General features: G+C 60.1%; 1 protein-coding gene across 7 annotated transcripts in view; it reads left to right on the top strand.

Moving 5' to 3' along the window:
• ACTN4 (actinin alpha 4) overlaps positions 1-15,826 on the top strand; it is a 72,729-nt gene that overhangs the window by 55,502 nt on the left and 1,401 nt on the right. For 3 of the 7 annotated variants that reach the window (XM_089902884.1, XM_022585728.3, XM_022585727.3), the window contains 12 exons: positions 1,700-1,792; positions 3,498-3,728; positions 4,355-4,502; positions 7,955-8,105; positions 10,653-10,761; positions 10,927-11,067; positions 11,157-11,339; positions 11,435-11,569; positions 12,656-12,835; positions 13,542-13,688; positions 14,535-14,615; positions 15,580-15,738. In XM_089902884.1, coding sequence (XP_089759010.1) covers positions 1,700-1,792; positions 3,498-3,728; positions 4,355-4,502; positions 7,955-8,105; positions 10,653-10,761; positions 10,927-11,067; positions 11,157-11,339; positions 11,435-11,569; positions 12,656-12,835; positions 13,542-13,688; positions 14,535-14,615; positions 15,580-15,738 — 1,758 coding nt within the window. Of the gene's footprint in view, positions 1-1,699; positions 1,793-3,497; positions 3,729-4,354; positions 4,503-7,954; positions 8,106-10,652; positions 10,762-10,926; positions 11,068-11,156; positions 11,340-11,434; positions 11,570-12,655; positions 12,836-13,541; positions 13,689-14,534; positions 14,616-14,923; positions 14,990-15,579; positions 15,739-15,826 lie in introns of all 7 variants that reach the window. The other 4 variants (XM_089902885.1, XM_022585732.2, XM_022585731.3 and 1 more) reach the window with 2 other exon arrangements.

The following is a 15,826-nucleotide window of genomic DNA, read 5'->3' as shown; positions in this document are numbered from 1 at the left end:
TTGGGAGTCTTTGAGGCAGCTGGGCCCCTCTCGTGAGGGAGGAAATAAAGGCCGGCCTATTGGGAGCTGCCCGTCACCAAGGGACGTGCAGGATCCAGGCCTCTCCAGCTACAAGCCCAGCTTGCCCCGGCCCGTGTTTACTTCCCAGGACATCCTTGTAATGCTTTTATTATTGTGGCTGTCTTTTCCCCAGAGGTTCAATCCAGTCTCTTAAAAGAGTGCTCTCTGGGTTTTGTTTTGTTTGGTGAATGCAAGGGCAACCCTAGCCCTAGCACCAAGTTTGCCCGTTCTCACCTGATAGTTTATTTCTAGTCACTAAAGCATTTGCTCCTTGTTCCTTTGCTCACTCATTCATTCATCAACTCTTGAGTACCTCAAACACGCCAAGCCCTGAGCTGGGTGCCAGGAATTCAGTGGCGAACCAAAATACTTGTGACCAGCAGCCCGCACCTTCGCGGGCCTGCACAGCGCGGTGGAGCTGAGCTTGGGGTGTCGGTTGTCTCTCCAGATTTGCGGTCAGGGACTCACCTCCGCGACTCCGCCACAAGCTGCGATCTTGGCTCTGCTTCCTGCACTCACTAGGGGCCGGGTGTTCATTGGCCGAGGCCCTCGTGAACCTCACCTCTGAGGAGCACTGCCTGTGGCCGTTGGCCTGTGTCCTGCAGCATGAAGCAGCGTGTGTGTGTGTGTGTGTGTGTGTGCGCGCGCGCGCGTGTGTGCGTGTGTGTGCGCGTACACCACTCTCAGCTGGTCCCCCACTCACCTCCCCACCTGTCCCAGAAGCAGCGTGTGGAAGTGGGAGGCTGGGCGTCAGTGCCTGCAGCTAGCCAGGTCTGGAGCCATCCCCAAGCCTCTCTGTTTTCCTTCCCCACCACTCTGTAGACCCTCCTCACTATTTCTGTTCCTGTTCTGTTGCCGTTTCAACTCTTCTTCTTGGACCCTTTCTGTGCTTCCTGAAAGGTACCTAGTCTCTGTGTGGCATCCCTCACCCTCCTTCTCCTGTCCTTGCATTTTCCCCCCAGCAGGACAAAGCAGGACATTGTCCTGTAGTTCTGGGCAGAGACTAGTCACTGTCTGCACCGCTCCCTACTCTCCGAAGCCCTGGCTCCCCTCCGCCCTGTGGATCGTGACTTCCGCCCTCTGAGCCTTCAGCAGCCTCCTCGAGGGGAGGATTAGGAAGGGGCCGGGCATGCTCTGCCTGTGCACTGACCACCAGACTTCTCTGGGGGGCGCCAGCACCTCCCCCCCCCCCCCGCCCGCCGCCACAGCTCTCTGGCGCTCGGCCTTCCCCGCGGTCTCCCTTACCAGCCAAGGGGAGGGTCCTTAGCCTAGCGGAGGACCCTACCCAGCCTCACCCAACCCTCCTCTTGGAGGGCCTGTGAGTCCGTTTCCCCCACAGTGGGTGAGCGTACGGCTCCGTAGTCCCCTTCAGCACCTCCACGGTCCAAGCCGAGAGAGCCCACAGGCCCAGCTCCCCTGGCGGGGGCCTCAGCAGTAAGCTTTGGGGGCCCCAGAAAGGCCTGTCGGGACACAGCCACTCGGCCCCATCTTGCTGAAGCTGTGCTTCCTCTCCTTCCCTCTTTGGGGACTTCTGTGTGGGCCATGGATGAGCCAGCTTTCAGGGGACGTGCCTGTCAGGAGGGAGGGTCAGCAGCCCCCAGGCAGCCCTGACTGTGTGCTTTCCCCTCCCCTGCCCCAGGCTGAGACTGCCGCCAACCGGATTTGCAAGGTGCTGGCTGTCAACCAGGAGAATGAACACCTGATGGAAGATTATGAGAGGCTGGCCAGCGACGTGAGTGTGTCACTCCCCCCTGCCCTGGTGGCCCCGCCAGCGCTGAAAGATTAGGTCACCTCTTGTTACTCTCTGCCAAAGGTCATGGGACATCTGCAGAGGGGAGAGCAGGGATGGCAACGAGACTTTCTAGAAAAGGTCGTAAGGTTATATAGGCTGTGGAGTTTGACCAAGCCAGTATGTGACCTTTCGGGTTGATTTTACAAGACTAAGGGGTCAGACTGCTGTGTCACTATGCTGGCTGGCTTCTGGGGTCTCGAGCTTGGGTTTCTACAGAAGATAACTCAAGGACAGAGTTTTCTGAACACCCGGCTGCATTAGAATCAGCTGGGGAGCTTTTTAAAAATTCTTGTTCCCATGCCCCACCCGTGGAGAGACTGATTGCGTAGGATGGAGAGAGACCCGAGAGCTGATATGGTGACAGGACAGCAGTTTGTCATGGCAGGCCCCCGTGCAAGCACTTCACGAACAGGATCTACCATCTCCACAACAGCCCTGTTAGGAGGGAACTCCTATTACCCCCTTTTCCAAGTGAGGAAACAGGCCCAGAGAGGGTCAGGCACAAACCCACCACCATGCGGCTTGGTGGGACGGAGGTTCAAACCCAGGCAGCCCTGCTCCAGAACCTGAACCCGGACCGTCAGTTGGGAATGTGGGTGTTTAGTACATCTCTCCTAGATTCTCCCCTTTATTTTTAAAATTTCCACATTAAAAAAAATAAAAACATCTACGCTCCCCAAGAGGAGTAGTTTGACTGCTCTTCTAGACCAGTGGTTCCCAGACTTCGAGATTTCACAGACCAGGAAAATTTGGGAAAGTATTTGCCAGCCATCCTAGAGTGGTGAACTTTTTATTTTGCCAAGTTAAGGATATTTTTAAAAGAAAAAGCTACCGTTTGTTACCACCATCGTGTCTAACACCTAGGAAAGGTTAAAAGGTTATATCTTAGCATCCCAGCCCTTCCCAAGAGAGGGCAGTTAGCATCACGCACCAAGATGTCAACACACACGGAGACCTTTGTCCTTGGTTTTCTCATCCTGCCAGAGGTTGGCATTTGGGAACCACTTCCCCAGGCCTATCTGTGCTGGACAATACTCGATTTTCCTCTCCTAGGATTGTTCTAGAATGTCCAGTTTGTTTGCTTGTTTGTACCCTGGTCTCAGCCCATCAAAGACATGAGTGGCTCATACAGGTCACTTTCTTTTTCAGTTGTACTTCGTAATTTTCTGTGTCCCAGGGCCCACGCATGGCACTGACCACCCGAGAGTGAGCTAGGCGTGCAGTCAGCCCTGCCCTTGAGGCGGCACAGTCAGTGACCAGGACACAGTGAGGCTCTCAGTGTGAAGCTCGGCGCAGATGGTGACAGCGGGCTCTCATGGGGCTGCAACGGGGGCGGCCATCCAGGAGGGGCGTCTGAATTGAGGCTGCCCCGCTTAGATGAGGGAAGGAAGGCCAAGAGCAAAGGCAGGAGCAGGAAGTAGCCAGAGAACAGCCCCGTGGTTCAGAGGGGGCACGTGTTCCCAGAATTCCTGGTCATGGGATTCCCATCGGGAATCATGGAAAAGTCGAGCTGGGGAGCAGGGGTGATTCCCCAAGATGGGACCCTTGGAGATCCAGGTCCCCTGTGCCCATGAGCGGGGGGCGGCCCTATCTGTGCTCAGAGGGTCCCCTGCAAAGGCCACCGCAGCTTCTTGTGGGCCCACAGCTCCTGGAGTGGATCCGGCGCACCATCCCCTGGCTGGAGGACCGCGTGCCCCAGAAGACCATCCAGGAGATGCAGCAGAAGCTGGAGGACTTCCGCGACTACCGGCGCGTCCATAAGCCACCCAAGGTGCAGGAGAAGTGCCAGCTGGAGATCAACTTCAACACGCTGCAGACCAAGCTGCGCCTCAGCAACCGGCCCGCCTTCATGCCCTCCGAGGGCAGGATGGTCTCGGTGAGAGCCGGGGGGCTGAGGGCGGGCCAGGGCCCAGGAGGTGTGTGGCGCTGCAGGTTCCCTGTGAGGGAGCAGCTGAGGGGCAGCTGCTCACCACTCACAGGCTTATTTCCCCAGCATGGTCTTTCTTAACTAAAATGCACAGCTTTCGGAGTGCAGAGTGCGGTGGGGCATGCACTTGACACTTTACTGTGTTCCTTCTCCCCCCATCACTCCCCAGACTTTTACACCCATCCCCAAACCACACCATAGTTTGTGTGGAATTGTTTGAATTTGGACCCTCATTTGGCTGTGACTCCAGGACCTCCAGTGCTTGAGGCCCCTTCTCAGGGGAGGGACAATATTCACTGGACAGTCACCTTCTGACTCCCAGTGCCCCGTATGGCATTCGTTCATTTTCACTCATTCATTTACTCCAAAAGTATTGACTGCACCTGCTGTGTGCTGGGCCCTGTCCAGGCACGCAGATACAGCAAAGCCGGGGAGAGATGTGACCCCGGCCCATTTCTGCTGCCTTCCCGTCATCATCAGGGAGGTGACCTTCAGGGAGGCGACCTTCAGGGAGGCATTGCCCTGCTGTGTGCCCCAGCTCCCCGTGGTAGCCCTGCCCTCTCCTGCCCCCACAGGACATCAACAACGGCTGGCAGCACCTGGAGCAGGCCGAGAAGGGCTACGAGGAGTGGCTGCTGAACGAGATCCGCAGGTTGGAGCGGCTCGACCACCTGGCAGAGAAGTTCCGGCAGAAGGCCTCCATCCACGAGGCCTGGACCGACGGTATGACCCTCCCAGCTCCCTCCCTCCTTTCTTGTCTCTCAGAGACACACACGTGTACGCACACACAGACACACACACACACACAGCATAGCGTCTGTTTGTCAGGCCCCCTTTTCTGCTGCCTGAGAACATGCATGTCACAAATGCCGCTTTGGATTCATCCAGCTCCAGGCAGCAAGGAACAGTTTGGGGCCAGGTCCGCCCAATCTGCCCTGGCCTCAGAGATTACTTACAGGTGGACTTCTTCCTGGGTCACTGGACCCTGTGCCAGCTGCACAGGGAGGTGGCCCCTGTCCCTGCCCCTCGGCCACGTCTCCCCTGAGTATGGCGGCCCTCCGGGCCAGGGTGGGCGTGGGGGTATGCTCTCCCCTCCCTGGCAGCCTGGATTCACACCCTGCCTTCCGTGCCCAGCACCCTTTGAGACAGTGGACTTCACACTGAAGAGCCAGTGCTGGATGGTCTGTGGTCCTGAGCACGGTCCTTAGAACGGGCCAGGGAGCCGCCTCCCGGCCCTGCTGCCCGACTTGCACCTGCTGCTCACTGACCACCAGCCACGCACCCTTCGGTGTGGCCCGCCGTGGGAGCTCTTTCTCACCTCTGCCCTGTCCCGGTGCCTCCCCCGAGGGCCCACTCCCACAAGGGCAGCGGTGATTCCGGTTTCTCGGCAGCTTCGCAGCTGCCTGTTCCCTTGGCTCGGGATGTGGAATTCCATCATGTCCCTGGCCCTCGGTCGGGACCCACAGCACGGCTGAGATTCTGGATCCCAGGGGCCCAAAAGCTTTCGGGAAACGGCCAGCGCCTGGGAAAGCCGAGCGCCTTCCACTGGGCTCCCACCCTCCCACTTCTGTCTGCCTCCTGCCCTCCCTGCCCTGGCCCTCCTGCCACCACTCTGCCCAGCTGGTCTCACACTTCCTTGCATTGGTCAGTGTGGTTTTTCATCCCTCCCACCCTCCCAGGTCCCCATGAGATCCTCACTGAGCCCCTGGGGGCTCCTCTGGCCCCACCCACCCAGCTATTTGGCAGGCAGCCCCAACCCTGGTCAGTCGCTGAGACCCACCCAGAGGCACCCATACGGAGCCTGCCCCGCTCCACCCTTGCCGGCATGCGGACACGCAACTCTGCAGGATCCGCAGACCTGGACCTGTGTCACCTGTGTCCCCAGCCGCAGCCCGGCTAATGCCCTCCTCACATTAGCTCAGGCCAGCTGCTTTCCAACGGCAGCTTCCAGATGCAGAGCAATACCCTGATCCCTCCTCTGCCAGGGAAGGAATGCAGAGGAGGGGAAGCCAGAAGGCGAGCCGAGGACAAGGTAGCCTGGGCCAGGGATGCAGGCACCTCCCTCTGCCTCACAGAAATGGCGCCTGTGGGCTCTGCCCCCACAAACCTGAGGGAGGGGGTGTTGGCATTTAGTTTATTCCTTTGTTCTTCATTCATTCATTCATTCATTCATTCAACAAACACCTCTTGAGCCTCTTCGCTATGCTCAGCAGTTTCCAGGTAGGTGAGGTCCCTGCCCAGGGAACTGCAGATTTTGACATCTTTCTTGTCAAAGGGCCCTTGGACATGTAAGTGGATTTTACAACACCCGTGTCCCACGCTTGGACTGAGCTGTCTCCTGTCATTATCCACGTGTTGTAGCTCCATCATCCTTTCTTAGGCTCCGAGTGTCCTCCCTGTGGATTTCCCTTCTGGGGGCCTCTTATCAGCCCTCCAGCCTCTCTTCTGGGGCTCCAAGAGGCCCTGAGAAGATGGTCTCCTGAGGCCGAGGGGTGTGGGTGTGACTCCTTCCCTGGGAACCACTTTGGCCGGCCTTCACCTGAAGACATTTAGGAGAAGTGGCCCAGTCTTTAGCCAGGGCCCAACTCCACACGCCCCTGCCCCACCCCTACCTCCCCACAGGCACTTTGGCATCTGGCCCTGCCCCTTGCATTAGCCCGGAGTCCCCAGGCAGGCCTGTCCACTCTCATTCCCAAGGCCTGAAGCCTCTGTCCTCTGAACCACCCAATTATGCAGAACAGGAGGACAGACCAGCCTCCCGACCCCTCTACACCCCTGGAAGCCGGCTGTAGCAGCCTCCTCACCTGTGGGGGGCTGGGGGCAGAGGGTGGGTTGAGCCACCATCACTTTCTGTCCCCTCACCATCCCTACAGCCTGCAGGAGTGAGCACCCATGTGGATGCTTCTCACGGGGTCTTAGATTGTCTGGGGGAAAAGCAAAACTGAGCCCCCATCCCCCCCTCAGCCTGGCTGCCCCTTGGCCTGGATCCCAGGCAGCCGTGGCCGTGGCCCCCTCCTCCCGATTCTTCCCAGCACACCCCTGGCAGCTCCCTTGCTGAAACTCTGCTGAGGCAGAAAAGTGGTAACCTACTATTTCTGGTTCCCACCCTTGGGAGAAAGCAATTTGGAGAAGGGAATTGCAAGCTTGCCTTTGTGGTTGAGCCTGCTGCCCCGGGGCTGGAGTGGCAGGGCCAGTACACTCAGTCTCCCAGGCTGCCACCTCCTGTCCGCCAGTGCCGGGCCCTGTCCACGGGGTGGCTGAGATGCAGATGGGACTGGCTGGTGCCCGGCCTTCTCAACATCCCCTCATTGAGGTTTTAACCTTGGGCTGGCACTGGCCGCATTTACAGAGGAAGAACAGGTGGGGAGAAGCTGTCTGCCATCTCCTGCTCTAGGCAGGCGGCTGTTGGTTGGATTTCCTGGTGCCAGCTGAGGGGTCTCTGAGCTGCCGCTCCGGGGTAGCTGGAGGTAGCTTTAGGGGTTGGGGGTCCCGGTCACCTTTCCCGGCCAGCGTTTCCCCCTTGGTTCTTAGCAGTACCTTACTGTGCTTGCAGGGCTCACTTGAGCTTCTGTCCTGGGGTGTATAATTAGCCAGGCTCCAGAACTAATAGCAGTGTTCCTCCCTTCCTTCAAAGGGCCTGACAATGGGCCCTGCCTCGCTGCACATGGAAAGCCCTTAGGATAGTGTGGAGCAATAGATGTGTGATAGGACTCCCACCCCGAGGGGGCCTGGCGCCCAAGTGCCAGGGGTCAGGCTCCTGGAAGAGTCCGGACTCAGACTTCCCCTTCCCCCCACTGCTGAGGCACGGCTGCAACGCCAGCTGCTTCTCCAGATCACAGCGGTCCGCAGGTAGGTGTCCACATTTCCAGCCCTGGTAGCACAATCCAAATTCTTAACGTCTACCAATAAAGGATACTAAGTTTAGAACCCACAGCTTGAACTGGGATATGTCTCAGGCCCACCAGCCTCACAGTGTCTCCCAGCTCCATCCAGGATCTAGTTGGGCATAGAGATTCCTGCAAAGGGCAAGGAAAAGGGCTCTGGAAGTTTCTAGCTTTCATGGCACCATCCTCGGCAAGGCGGGGCGTGGGGTCCACACCCCGTCTCCCTCCCTCTGGCTGGACATCCCTCTGGCGCTGTTGACGAAGCACCCCCTGCCCTCCGCCCCACCCCAGGGAAGGAGGTGATGTTGAAGCACCGGGACTATGAGACGGCCACCCTGTCGGACATCAAAGCCCTCATCCGCAAGCACGAGGCCTTCGAGAGCGACCTGGCCGCACACCAGGACCGCGTGGAGCAGATCGCCGCTATCGCCCAGGAGCTCAAGTACGTGTGGGCTCGTGGTTCCCTGTCACCTGCTTCCCCTCCAGCACCCAGTCCAGAGCAGCGGTGGGGCAGTGGTGGAATGGGGTCCCCCAGCCCTTTTCACCCTCACACCCTCCTTTCAGATGCCAGGGAAGAGCCTTACAGGATGATGCCTTTTGCCCACCTTGTCTTTACCCCAGATGAGAAACAGTGGGATCTAGATTCTCCAGCAGAAGGGGGGTCTCTGACCCCTTGTCCTGATTCCTCAGGCTGTTGGGGTCCCTGGGGCTCCCCCTCCTCTGCCTGCCACACCAAGGAGACCCCCTGGCCCCCTGATGTGGTGGGCGGCCTAGCCCACACTGCTCCCCCCCCCCGCTCCCTGAGGGAATCTGGCTGCACAGAGAGCCCATTGTTTTGCCCGGCCCCTTCCCTCTCCTGCTCAGAATACACTTACTGTAAGAACCCCAGGCAGTCGGTCCTCTGCCCTCCCTTCCCACCCCAGTCAGATAAACTTGTGCAAACTGTTAGTACGCTGAACCTCCAGAGCCAGTGAAAGGGGGCCTTATTCCACCAGCGCGGCGGTCAGCAGCAAGCAGGGCCCAGGGAGTGGGAGGCCCAGGCCATTACTTCATGGAAAATCCACAGGCCCTGGAGGGCGGCAGGGCTCCCAAAATAGCCGTCTGCTCAAAAATAGGATCCTTGGCTGGAACTGCCGTTTCCACAGACACCCCCTACCCTGTCACAGTCATCCCCAAAGTTCTCCTTGTTCCTGCAAGGCTGGGGCCTAGCGCTGATGCCCGGTGGAGCCCCACACCGGGCAGGGCTGGCTTCCTTCCTGACTCACGCCCGCCACACTGCCCAGCTGCTCTGGGGGCTCCCCATTTGCTCACCCAGAGGCAGAAGTACCACTGGGTCTTCACAGTACCGGGGACACGGTGTCCCCATTGAGCACTGTTGGGGGCGCCCCTTGAAGTCCTGCAGCTCCCCTAAGATCGAGCCCCTGTACCTGGCAAGCCCGGGCCGAGAAGAGTGAGGTCACAGACGCAGACGTCCACCACCCTCAGGGGTTGTGGGGTGGGGCATAGGCAGGTCCCCCACCCCCACCCCCACCCCCATTGACAGGCGAGCTCCTGGAAGCCAGTGAGAAACAGACTTGGAGGAGATCCTAGGCCAGCCCACTTCTCAGGCACTGGGAACAGCCATGTGAAACCCATTACCCTGAGCCGGGGAACAGGCGGTCCCGAGGCAGCTTTCTGGACAGTAGCCCTGGAGGAGAAAGGGAGGGCTGTTTGGGGTGCTGTCTGTTCCCCCGAAGATGAGTCTGAGGGCCCAGGGCCGGCCAGGATGAGCCTGGATAGACAGCCCGGCTGAGCGTAGATTAATGGTAATGACAAAAACTCAGGGCACTTAGTGCTCTACATGTACCAGCTCATTTAATTCCCCAGCAATCCTGTGTCACAGAATGGGAACTGAGGCACAGAGAGGCCAAGGGGCCTGCCCAAGGTCACACAGCTAGGGAGTGAGATAGGACTGGAACCTGGGCTGCCTGGTCCCCGTGTGAAGCACAGCCTTGCTCCTCTTCCAGCCCTTGCCTGCTCCCCCGGCCCCTGTATCCTGCCTGCCCGTCTGGCTCACCAGGCAGGCGACACAATCCCTGTGTCCTGGTTCCCATGTCGTGTTCCTCCCCATAGTTGTTCCCCCAGACCTGTACACTGACTCCCTAGGAGCCTTGCTGCTAAGAGTATCCAAGTGTGGACCCCAGGAGGCAGGAATGCTGGGGCTGGAGAGGGAATAAGGGGCAGGGGCTGGGAACTATGGTGTCAGCTTAGTGTTTCCAACCTCAGTCGTTGCAATGATAATACCCATTCCCTAATCAGCTCACTTCTTTTTTCTGGAATATATCGTTAGTCGCGTACAGTGAGATTGTAGGCTAATTGTACATTTTCCCCTTAATACCCATTAAAGTAAATACACAACCTTTAATGAGTAACTGTTGCTCCTTTTACCTACTGGGTGCAAAGGACTGCTCTCGGCAGTTCACACGAGCTAAGTAACTTGGTCTCCATGATAACCCCACCCCCATTTCAGAGAGGAGAAAACCGAGGGATCCAGAGGGAGTTCATTCGCCCAGGGTCACACAAGTTCAAAATCGGAGAGCTGGAATTCACACCTAGGGAACTTGGCTCCGGAGCCTTATTCTCTAACCAGTGTGTTCTGCTAGACTTTCTTTAAATGGAAAATTATCCAGGGCACTTCCCTGGTGGTCCAATAGTTAGGACTCTGTGCTTCCACTGCTGGGGGTCTGGGTTCGACCCCTGAGATTTCACCAGCCTGCAGGGATGGTCGAGGGCCACACTCTGGGAGCCCTGCGTCAGCTTCCAGTGACAGCAAGCTCTGTTATCCTCTCCCCGCAATTCCTCCTGCCCCAGGCCAGAGGGGTGATTGATGACTGATGTGCTTAAGTGTCGATATCCCCTGGTACCAGGGCCTGGGACACCTGGGGGCGGGTGGGTCCAGCACCCCCTGACTGCCCCTGCTGGATCTCACCACCCTCTGCCCGGCCCACAGCGAGCTGGATTACTACGACTCCCACAACGTCAACACCCGCTGCCAGAAGATCTGCGACCAGTGGGATGCCCTTGGCTCTCTGACCCACAGTCGCAGGGAAGCCCTGGAGGTGAGGAGGGAGCCACGCCCCCCACTGAGGTCTGTGCCTCGTTGCCCTCAGAGCAGGGGTCTTCCCCTGACCCCTTGGTGCCCCTGGACCCCTCTCCACCATACACACCTCCTGCTAGCCTACTGACCTCCCTCCTCTGTCCCCGTCCCTCCCAACACGCACCAGAAAACGGAGAAGCAGCTGGAGACCATTGACCAGCTGCACCTGGAGTACGCCAAGCGGGCAGCCCCCTTCAACAACTGGATGGAGAGCGCCATGGAGGACCTCCAGGACATGTTCATCGTCCACACCATCGAGGAAATCGAGGTCCGCCCCTTCCCCTCCCGCCCTTCTCGTGGCTCGTGGGGCCTCCACGGGCCGGGCCATGCCCTCATCCCTTCTCTTCCTGCCCCCAGGGCCTGATCTCAGCCCACGACCAGTTCAAGTCGACACTGCCGGACGCCGACAGGGAACGGGAGGCCATCCTGGCCATCCACAAGGAGGCCCAGAGGATCGCCGAGAGCAACCACATCAAGCTGTCAGGCAGCAACCCCTACACCACCGTCACCCCCCAGATCATCAACTCCAAGTGGGAGAAGGTGGGCGGCACCCACCCACCGGCAGGCCCGGGGCAGGACCAGCCAGGCGAGGCGGCCGCCCCCCTGACTGCTCCTGCCCGCGTCCCCTTCCCCAGGTGCAGCAGCTGGTGCCCAAGCGGGACCACGCCCTCCTGGAGGAGCAGAGCAAGCAGCAGTCCAACGAGCACCTCCGCCGCCAGTTCGCCAGCCAGGCCAACATCGTGGGGCCCTGGATCCAGACTAAGATGGAGGTGAGGGCAAGTCGCCCCAGCCCTGCTGGGCCCAGGAGAGTCTCAGGGCAGAGTTGAGGAAGAGCCCCCACTGAACGGGAGGCTGCTTGCCCCTGGTGGGGGGGCCCCAGTGCTCCACGGGGCCGGTGGACTTGGGGGCCTGGTGGATCTGGGACCCAGCTCTCGTGGCCTCATGGGATTAGGAGCATCAATAACATATTCATGGAAATGGCAGCACCATCCAGAGAGAAGCCATGCTGAGGGGTCAGGTAGAGATGGGTTCGAGTCTCGACTCTCCCCTCGACTTCCGATCGGGAGTCAGGCACAATTTAACCTCTGTGGCTCAGTTTTCTCACCCCTAAAAGGATGAGGAAGACCATTACTTCATTCCCTCAACAGACACTTTTGGGCACCGCCCTATGCCAGCCGCATCACAAGCACTGTGGTGTAGCTGTGACCAAGGTGGTCCGAGCTCAGACCCTCAGCGCGCCCCCACTCTGCCCTCGTGACCCAGCCACGGGAAGGCTTATAACCATGCCGACTGCGGCTCAGGCCACCACTTACGTGTGCTCACTGTGCACTAGGCACCCCACTGACCGAAGCGGCCTCACTGAAACTCACGACAGCCCGAGAGAGGATCGGGCAGGTCGGCCGCGGGGCTCAGTGCCCCCTGCACGGCTTGGTCACCCTGGGAAGCGAGGCGTGGGGTGCTCGTGCTCAGGAGCACGGGTTCTGAAGTCGCCAGGCCTGGGTTCCGATCCTGGCTCTGCCTCTTAATGTCATAAGTTGCCCTCTTTGGGCCTCAGTTTCCACCTCTGTGGAATAGGTCTGTCCCAGTCTTGGGCCTCACAGGGAGTCAAGCGGGGAGCAGCGAGGTTAGCCCTGTGGAGCGTTGGTGCAGAAACCGCATCGTGGCTGCTGTTACACTGGAGGGTGGGCTGGAGGGGACAGTAAGCAGCAGGCCTTCCCGGAGGGGACCCCTGGGCAGAGGCCCCGGGCTGGAGGCGCCCTGGCATTGGGGCGGCCCGCGACAGACCGCCTCCTGGTGGCTGGTCATGGCGGAGGGTCTGCCAGTCCCGCCCCCCAGTAGCACCACCCTCTGTGCAGGAGATCGGGCGCATCTCCATCGAGATGAATGGGACTCTGGAGGACCAGCTGAGCCACCTGAAGCAGTACGAGCGCAGCATTGTGGACTACAAGCCGAACCTGGACCTGCTGGAGCAGCAGCACCAGCTCATCCAGGAGGCCCTCATCTTCGACAACAAGCACACCAACTACACCATGGAGGCAAGCCTGCCGCGCCCCCCCGCCTGCCCTCCCACGAGCTGCGGGCCACTACTCTCCCATCACCATGACAACACACATCTCAAGACAAGCTCCCTGGAGAGCTGGGAGGGCAGGCAGCACCTGCCCCCCAGTGTGTCCTCAGCCATTTCATCCTCACTTGAGGACGCAGATCCAGCCAGCATGTGCGGGAATCCCGTGCACCGGCTTGCTGCCGCCAGGTTACAGCATCAGGGCTGGTTGCCATCATATTGGTAGCTTGAAATGGTCCGTGGTGACAGCACTTAGACCATGCAGATTGGAAGATGCCACCAAATAAAAGGGGCGAAGGGCTGTTTCCCCAGAAAGCTAGTTAAACATTGCCCAACATGTCTCTGCAAAGCTTCCCTGTGGATCCTGGCACAGGTATCAGGACCCGGTTGTCTGCCGCATCCGTCACTGGGACATACATCGGTGTGACGTGAACCCCGCTGGTTGGCAGAGGCAATAGGCGGGCACCGTGCCTGTGTCCCTGTGTACATGAGCCACACGGCAGAGTGTGGGGCTGGGTTGGCATTTGGGAGAAAGTTAGGGTGAGTCTGACTCCAGGCCACACATACCCCCGCACAAGGAGAAGCCAGCTCCGGGCCCCCCTCAGCTACAGCTGCGGTGGTCCCAGCATCCCCACCTGCCGGCCCAGCCCACACTCACGCCCTCATTCCTCCCGCAGCACATCCGCGTGGGCTGGGAGCAGCTGCTCACCACCATCGCCCGCACCATCAACGAGGTCGAGAACCAGATCCTCACCCGCGATGCCAAAGGCATCAGCCAAGAACAGATGCAGGAGTTCCGGGCGTCCTTCAATCACTTCGACAAGGTGAGCCGCTCCCTCTGCCCCTTGCTGTCATCCCTCCCCACTGTCACCTCCCACCCTGCCCCCTGCGTCTTTGCATCTGTCCGTTTGTTTACATCACAGTTGCTGAGTATCAGAGGCCACTCACAGGGGCCGGCAGGGCCCCAGACACTGAAGGGGCTGCAGAGGTGCATCACCTCGACCCACAGCGTGGGCAGCTTCCCTCAGGAAGAGAAAGGGGAGTCCCAAGCCCTGCCCCCGGGGCTATGCATCCTCGCCCACCTGCCGATGCAACCCTGAACAGACAGGTCCCAGCACACCAGGGATTTGAGACCTGACCCAAGAATCTGATCCACACATACACACAGTGTCCTTAAACGTCAGATTTGGTTTGGCAGCCCCTTTAGAGGGGCCCTGAGCACCAGTTTGCCCCAGGCCCTGCCGGGCCTGATGTGTCATCTGCCTGCTTTCTGTGGGTAGCATGTGCTCTGGGCGTTAGGCAGGAGCCCAGCAGGAGGGGGTGCAATCCCCTTTCTCCCACACCAAATCCTGGAGGTGAGGAGAGCTCCCCCCTTCCCTCCCAGGAGTCCTGGTACTCAAGCCTCAATCCTGCACCTCTCAGCTCCCACCCCTGCTCTGGCCCAGAGGAGCCGGGAGGAGGCCTCTGACTGCCCTCCAGGCCACCCACGCCCCTCCAGCTGCCCCAGCCTGGCCATCACCTTGTCCACGTCACCTCTAACTCTGTGTTTCCCTCCCCCGTGTGTCCCCTTCCCCCACCCTCTGCATGTGACCCGGGCCCCTCTCCCCGCCTTGGTGCCGGCCTGGTCTCCACACCGCCCCTTGTGCACACCTGCCTTCGGACGCCGGCAGGACCACGGCGGGGCGCTGGGGCCGGAGGAGTTCAAGGCCTGTCTCATCAGCCTGGGCTACGACGTGGAGAATGACCGGCAGGTACGCGCCCCCTGGGCCCCAGCGGACTGTGGCATTAACTGCTCTTTTCTTTCTCTCTCTCCTTCTCTCTGTCTCCCCTCCCTCTGGCCATCCCACCCCTTGCCATCATGTTTGCCATTTCACGGGCTCTCTTGCCTCCTCCCTGCCCTGTGTCTCTCCGGACACCTTCCCCCTTACCTGGTCTCTCGGGGCCGCCTCTGTCTCCCCCGCTCCCTGCCACTGTCCTGTTTCCCCGCTGTGCACACGGGGCGGCCCCTCTTGCCTACTCTGGGCCCGGTCTCCTCTGCTGTCCCTGCGTCCTCGAGCAGAAGCAGACGGGCAGCATGGACTCCGATGACTTCAGGGCTCTGCTTATCTCCACGGGATACAGCCTGGTATGCCGCCTCTGCCTGCCCTTGCTGCTGTGCCTCTTCTCCTCCCCCTCCTCCGTCCCTCCCCCTCCTCCGTCCCTCCTCACCGCCTCCAGAATGTCCGCGTCCTCGGGGACACTCCTCCACCAGAGCAGCATGGCCTGGCCTCCCTCCTCCTCCTCTGCTGCATCTGCTGGTTGGGGTCCCTCCGATGACTCCCTGAGCCTCCCACCTCCTTTCCTGGAAGTCTCCGGAGAGAGGAGGTCAGGCCTCCAGCTCTCTCCCCTTCTCTTTCTCTTTCTTTCTTTCTTTCTTCCTCGCCCTCTGGAGCTAACTTTCGAGCCAGGGCTGAGGAGCAGTAGGCCTGTTAGATCCACTCCCCAACTCCCCACTTCCCAGAAACGCGGGACGGGAGGAGCAGAGGGTGCACGCCCCAGGTCTGGGGCAGGTGGGGCAGTCGGCCGGGGAGCCAAGACCCTTGGAGGCGGGCTGACGACGCCTGTCGTGTGCGCTGGGGTCGGGCCCTGCTCTCCTGACCCGGTTCTAGCCACCGGGCCGGCCCGGCCACCTTGCCCCGCTAAAGGCCGCCTGTCCCCTGCCCACCCCCCTCGCAGGGCGATGCCGAGTTCAACCGCATCATGAGCGTGGTTGACCCCAACCACAGCGGCCTCGTGACCTTCCAAGCCTTCATCGACTTCATGTCGAGGGAGACCACCGACACAGACACGGCCGACCAGGTCATCGCCTCCTTCAAGGTCCTGGCCGGGGACAAGGTGAGCAAGACACCTGGGAGGCACCCAGCGGCCGGCGGGGAGGGGCCCTTGCGGCCAGGGCTGGGCGTGAGGGGCCCGGTGGGCCAGC

The sequence above is a fragment of the Delphinapterus leucas genome, chromosome 20 (genome assembly GCF_059928025.1).
Source record: "Delphinapterus leucas isolate spDelLeu-1000000601 "Yukka" chromosome 20, BTC_Dleu_Yukka2, whole genome shotgun sequence".
Classification (NCBI taxonomy): Eukaryota; Metazoa; Chordata; class Mammalia; order Artiodactyla; family Monodontidae; genus Delphinapterus; species Delphinapterus leucas.
The sequence above is the reverse complement of the archived record's forward strand: the minus strand, read 5'-3'. Positions and strand labels throughout refer to the sequence as shown.